General features: G+C 41.2%; 1 protein-coding gene across 2 annotated transcripts in view; it reads right to left on the bottom strand.

Annotated features, from left to right (window-relative positions):
• Window positions 1-685: 685 nt before the first annotated feature.
• The window catches only part of LOC106571030 (choline/ethanolamine transporter flvcr2b), a 54,965-nt gene continuing 49,150 nt past the window's right edge, over window positions 686-6,500 (bottom strand). Inside the window, exons 10-11 of one of the 2 annotated variants that reach the window (XR_006759132.2) lie at window positions 4,123-4,276; window positions 686-2,556 (exon numbers count right to left, since the gene is read on the bottom strand). Coding sequence is in view for 1 of the 2 variants with exons in the window: in XM_045695537.2 (XP_045551493.1) it covers window positions 2,491-2,556 (66 nt within the window). In the remaining variant the exon portion in view is untranslated. The remainder of the gene's footprint in view (window positions 2,557-4,122; window positions 4,277-6,500) is intronic. The other variant, XM_045695537.2, reaches the window with a different exon arrangement.

Genomic DNA, 6,500 nt, shown 5'->3' with positions numbered 1-6,500 from the left:
TCGGTGCGCTCTGTAAAGGGCCAGTCTGGCAGTGGGCTTGCTATGCTGGCAGGATGTGTAGAGGTCTATGGAGGTAGGTGTGCTCTGTAAAGGGCCAGTATGACAGTGGGCATGCTATGCTGGCAGGATGTGTAGAGGTCTATGGAGGTAGGTGTGCTCTGTAAAGGGCCAGTATGACAGTGGGCATGCTATGCTAGCAGGATGTGATGAGGTCTATGGAGGTAGGTGTGCTCTGTAAAGTGTCCAGTCAAAGTGGGCATGCTATGCTAGCAGGATGTGATGAGGTCTATGGAGGTAGGTGCGCTCTGTAAAGGGCCAGTCTGACAGGGCATGCTATGCTAGCAGGATGTGATGAGGTCTATGGAGGTAGGTGCTCTGTAAAGGGCCAGTCAAAGTGGGCATGCTATGCTAGCAGGATGTGATGAGATCTATGGAGGTAGGTGTGCTCTGTAAAGGGCCAGTATGACAGTGGGCATGCTATGCTAGTAGGATGTGATGAGGTCTATGGAGGTAGGTGCGCTCTGTAAAGGGCCAGTCTGACAGGGCATGCTATGCTAGCAGGATGTGATGAGGTCTATGGAGGTAGGTGCTCTGTAAAGGGCCAGTCAAAGTGGGCATGCTATGCTAGCAGGATGTGATGATGAGAAAAACAGATGTTACAGATTCAACATTGAAATCGCTTAAATACTTTTAGGAAACCATTCTTTATTTCAACAAACAGACATGTACCTGTTTGTTAAATAGATGTGACATTTACAGAACAACATGGACTGTTATACAGAACTATAAATCTGTGTTTCTAGAAAAGTGACGGGGAAAAAAAACACTTCATAGATTCAGGTAGTATAAAATTATCTTACAAAAGTACTCTACCCTTCATTAGTGTGACACGACAACATAACATACCTTCCCAGCTTTTTTTTCCCTACGTCATCAATTGATCGTTTTACAAATCAATCAGTATTTATAAAAACATTTCTCCAAGATACTTGTGCATTCTTTCAAAGATTAATAAAAAAAAAAAAAAGTTTATTTTAATGACAAAGAATAGCAAAAACAATAAAGTTCAATGGCTACATATTGGAAACTGTCTTTGTGGGTGTTTTAGTAGTGCTTTCTTTGCAACTGAAACATTAAAAAAGGATAAGTTAGCTTTTTTTTATACAACTAAATCTCTATTTTCTTCCACTTGTTTTTGAGAAAATTACCCAAACCTGCGATTCACTTCCTCGTTGTGTAGTACGGGTGCTCTGAAAAAAATATATATAAAGATTATTTTTTATTTGTATTTTTTTTTTAATCGCTCCAAAAACACCCAAATACGTCCTTTTAGAAATGGAAACGCACTCAGTATAGTGCTGCAGGTCTTTTCATGTTGTACACATGACATTGTGTCCTTCCGAACTTTATCCGCAAACGTTATATTCCATTTTGTGCAACTCAAGCCATTTCCCCCATCCAGCTGTTCCATTCTCTGTATAGTCTGCTGCTAGAATGAACAAAGAAGTGACGCTTCAGTCGCCACAAAATTAAATATAATGTAGTGGATAAAAGTTCAGAATGACACAATTTCATCTGTACAACATCTAACGATTTCTAAAAGGACGCATTTGAATGTTTTGGGCACATTTGTTCGTTTTTTCAGAGCCCCCGTACTGCACAACGAGGATTGGGGTTAGTAAAAAAATATATAAAATAAAAAATAGTGTATGGATCCTCAAAAAACTTTAGATTTGGGTCTTAAAAAAAGCTAAATGATACTTTGAGACTAGCATTCCCCCTTTTGCCCTCAGAAACGCCTCAAATTCTTCGGGGCATGGACTCTACAAGGTGTCGAAAGTGTTCCACAGGGATGCTGGCCCATGTTGACTCCAATGCTTCCCACAGTTGTGTCAAGTTGGCTGGATGTCCTTTGGGTGGTGGACCATTCTTGATACACACAGGAAACTGTTGACCATGAAAAACCCAGCAGCATTGTAGTTGTTGACACAAACCGGTACGCCTGGCACCTACTACCATACACCATTCAAAGGCACATAAATCTTTTGTCTTGCCCATACATACATAATCCATGTCTCAAATGTCTCAAGGCTTAAAAATACTTCTTTAACCTGTCTCCTCCCCTTCATCTACAGATTGAAGTGGATTTAACAAGTGACATAAATAAGGGATCATAGCTTTCACCTGGTCAGTCTATGTAATGCAACAAGCAGGGGTTAACCTTTTCTATACTCAGTGTATACTGTAAAACGACAGTATTATTTGTGCTAATTCTGGACAGTAAACATTTTGTAGATTAGATATGGCACATCTAGAAATTATACAGAAATAATTTGTTGTTGCATAAATATTGGATGTCTTTTTGGACAGTGTTAAAGGGAAGTGGTCGTAAACACTTCCTGATTGTGCTCCTCCCCTAAACTTCACATTCCACAGAGTGGGAGATGCTGGTGATTTACTGTGTGTGTGTGTCCAGCAGATCGTCTGTCTCTAAAACCTGGTTCCTTCGAGGACTGCGGAGGCAGGGAGGTTCCCATCCTCGGGATCTGAAGGGACCTGTCAATCAACAACAAAAAATGTCAATCACGTTCCAGCTTAAGACGATCCCGATAAGAGTTGCAAAGTTCTTTCCCAACATTTCCAGGTTTTCCATAAATCCTGCTTATTTCCTTCCGATTCCAGGAATCTTACAACCAGGATTTCTGGAAACTGAATTTTCTTTCCTCGAAACAAGAATTTTGCAACCCTAAACCTGATGCAAATAATATTACAAAAACAAGTAGACCAACTGTTTTAGTATCCCTGGCAACATAACGGAAAAACTAAAGTACAAATAAACATAATACGCTACATAAATACAAGGATGTACACTGGGTGTACAAAACATTAGGAACACCGGCTCTTTCCATGACATAGACCAGGGGTATTCAGCTCACCCTACGAGGTGCCAGTTTTCTATCCTACCTAATAATGAATTGCACACACACCTGGTGTCTCAGGTCTAAAAATCAGTCCCTGATTAAAGGGGAACAATGAAAAAAATGCAATGGAACTGGCTTCAAGGTCCAGAGATTAGTCTGAGGGACATAGACCAGGTGAATCCAGGTGAAAGCTAGGATCCCTTGTGTTCAATCCACTTCAATCAGTGTAGATGAAGGGGAGGAGACAGGTTAAAGAAGGATTTTTAAGCCTCGAAACAATTGAGACATGGATTGCGTATATGTGCCAGTCAGAGGGTGAATGGGCAAGACAAAATATTTAAGTGCCTTTGAACGGGGTATGGTAGTAGGTGCCAGGCACACCGGTTTGAGTGTGTCAAGAAGTACAACTTGACAACTTAAGAACTGCAACTTGACACAACTGTGGGAAGCATTGGAGTCAACATGGGCCAGCATCCCTGTGGAACGCCAAAAACAGAGGTTGTTGTGAGGGCAAAAGGGGGTGCAACTCAATATTAGGAAGGTGTTCTTAATGTTTTGTCCACTCAGTGTATTATAGACCCACTACACAAATATGAGTTACCACATACATCCTATTATACTACAGAGATACTACATAAATCCTATTATACTACAGAGATACTACATACATCCTGTTATACTACAGAGATCCTACATACATCCTATTATACTAGAGATACTACATAAATCCTATTATACTACAGAGATACTACATACATCCTATTATACTACAGAGATACTACATACATCCTATTATACTACAGAGATACTACATACAGGTGAAAAGATCAGAAGCTGTGCATAAATCATGGAATCTGGAGTGTGAGGTAGAAAGTGAAGATGGAAGAAGAGGTTTGAGGGGTGCAGGGTGAGAGGTAACGTTTTTCAAGAAAACTTCAAAATCATGTGAAGTCCATTCTTTAGCCAATAGAAAAGACAAATCTTAGTAATAAAATAAATCTTCCAGGAAATCTCAAACCCTGGTCAAAGGTGAAAGAGGTACAGATAGAGGGAATCCTAACTTCGACTTGTTTATGCACTAATGTCAAAATGGGGAGACTACATTTTAATCTGACTCAAATAGAAGTTAGGATTCACCCCTAAGAGAATAATGGACAGAGAAGCATGTGGTGATTGTTGGTTCGGTTTGCTGTGCCCCTACCTTGGCTCGTCTGAGGTTCGAGCTAAGAGTGTAAAGGGTTAGGGGGGGTAGGGGTTAGTGATCAAGCCTGAGAAGAATCAGAAGGGCTGTCCTGTCTCTTGATTAGAGTCGTGGCCCCGTAGCCCTGCTGCTGTCCAGAGAGCTGTCCGTCTGCCTGGAACATAGTTTTTTTTTTTTATTGACCTTTATATACGGTCAAGGGGTAAGAAAGTGCTATATTATCATCGCTGTCTAAAACCATATTTTCAGGAAAAAGGAAAAGAACATCCATGTTTGACCATTAATGAACATACATTTATGAAACTTCAGAAGTTATTTTGAAAACGTTTTCCTTGGTTCTAGACTAGAGTCATGAAATGTTCCGATTACATCGATGGGATTGCTTACTTCCAATACATTGTAACAATTTAAAAAAGGGGGCCAAAAATGGAGTTAAAAAGTTTTCTTTCCCCGAGAGTGACGATATCTTATCTTAGGTGTTTTAAACCTCAATAGGAAAACCTGATCAACTATCTCAGATCTGCCCGTCAACAGACTATGTCCCAAACGGAACGCTAGTCTGAGGCCTGGGGGCAAAGGTCAAGAATGACGCTCTCTTCAACCCTTCGATCAGCCACAAGGTCTTGTCAGTCACCTCTGGTTAACACTGCTCTCATGGCTAACTGTCTCAAATATATCTGTCTATTGATACAATCTCTTTCTTGCTTTCTCTGACCTCTTGTTCATGTTTTTTGCTTTCTCCTTTTTTTTTATATATCTCACAGCAATTTTACCGGAAGTGAGACAAGCACGTGATCATAGGATTCAACATTCTGCGGTGCAACAGATACAATCTCAATAGAATTAGAAAATAAAAAATAAAAAATAATAATTACAACTGATGACAGTTACTGGAGGTTAGCGTATAGTCATGGCCAAAGGTTTTGAGAATGACACAAATATTAATTTTCACAAAGTCTGCTGCCTTAGTTTGTATGATGGCAATTTGCATATACTCCAGAATGTTAAGAAGAGTGATAAGATGATTAGCAATTACTTGCAAAGTCCCTATTTGCCATGCAAATGAACTGAATCCCCAAAAACACATTTCCACTGCATTTCTGCCCTGCCACAAAAGGACCAGCTGACATCATCTCAGTGATTCTCTCGTTAACACAGGTGTGAGTGTTGACGAGGACAAGGCTGGAGATCACTCTGTCATGCTGATTGAGTTCAAATAACAGACTGGAAGCTTTAAAAGGAGAGTGATGCTTGGAATCATTGTTCTTCCTCTGTCAACCATGGTTACCTGCAAGGAAACACGTGCCATCATCATTGCTTTGCACAAAAAGGGCTTCACAGGCAAGGATATTGCTGCCAGTAAGATTGCACCTAAATCAACCATTTATCGGATCATCAAGAACTTCAAGGAGAGCGGTTCAATTGTTGTGAAGAAGGCTTCAGGGCACCCAAGAAAGTTCAGCAAGCGCCAGGACCATCTCCTAAAGTTGATTCAGCTGTGGGATCGGGGAACCACCAGTACATAGCTTGCTCAGGAATGGCAGCAGACAGGTGTGAGTGCATCTGCACGCACAGTGAGGCAAAGACTTTTGGAGGATGGCCTGGTGTCAAGAAGGGCAGCAAAGAAGCCACTTCTCTCGAGGAAAAACATCAGGGACAGACTGATATTCTGCAAAAGGTACAGGGATTGGACTGCTGAGGACTGGGGTAAAGTCATTTTCTCTGATGAATCCCCTTCCCGATTGTTTGGGGCATCCGGAAAAAAGCTTGTCCGGAGAAGACAAGGTGAGCGCTACCATCAGTCCTGTGTCATGCCAACAGTAAAGCATCCTGAGACCATTCATGTGTGGGGTTGTTTCTCAGCCAAGGGAGTGGGCTCACGCACAATTTTGCCTAAGAACACAGCTATGAATAAAGAATGGTACCAACACATCCTCCGAGAGCAACTTCTCCCAACCATCCAGGAACAGTTTGGTGACGAACAATGCCTTTTCCAGCATGACGGAGCACCTTGCCATAAGGCAAAAGTGATAACTAAGTGGCTCGGGGAACAAAACATCAATATTTTGGGTCCATGGCCAGGAGACTCCCCAGACCTTAATCCCATTGAGAACTTGTGGTCAATCCTCAAGAGGCGGGTGGGACAAACAAAAACCCACAAATTCTGACAAACTCCAAGCATTGATTATGCAAGAATAGGCTGCCATCAGTCAGGATGTGGCCCAGAAGGGTCAACACTGCAAATATTGACTCTTTGCATCAACTTCATGTAATTGTCAATAAAAGCCTTTGACACTTATGACATGCTTGTAATTATACTTCAGTATTCCATAGTAATATCTGACAAAAATATCTAAAGACACTGATGCAGCAAACTT

Source organism: Salmo salar, chromosome 15 (genome assembly GCF_965601325.2).
Source record: "Salmo salar chromosome 15, fSalSal1, whole genome shotgun sequence".
Lineage (NCBI taxonomy): Eukaryota > Metazoa > Chordata > Actinopteri > Salmoniformes > Salmonidae > Salmo > Salmo salar.
This window is presented reverse-complemented; position numbering and strand designations above follow the sequence as displayed.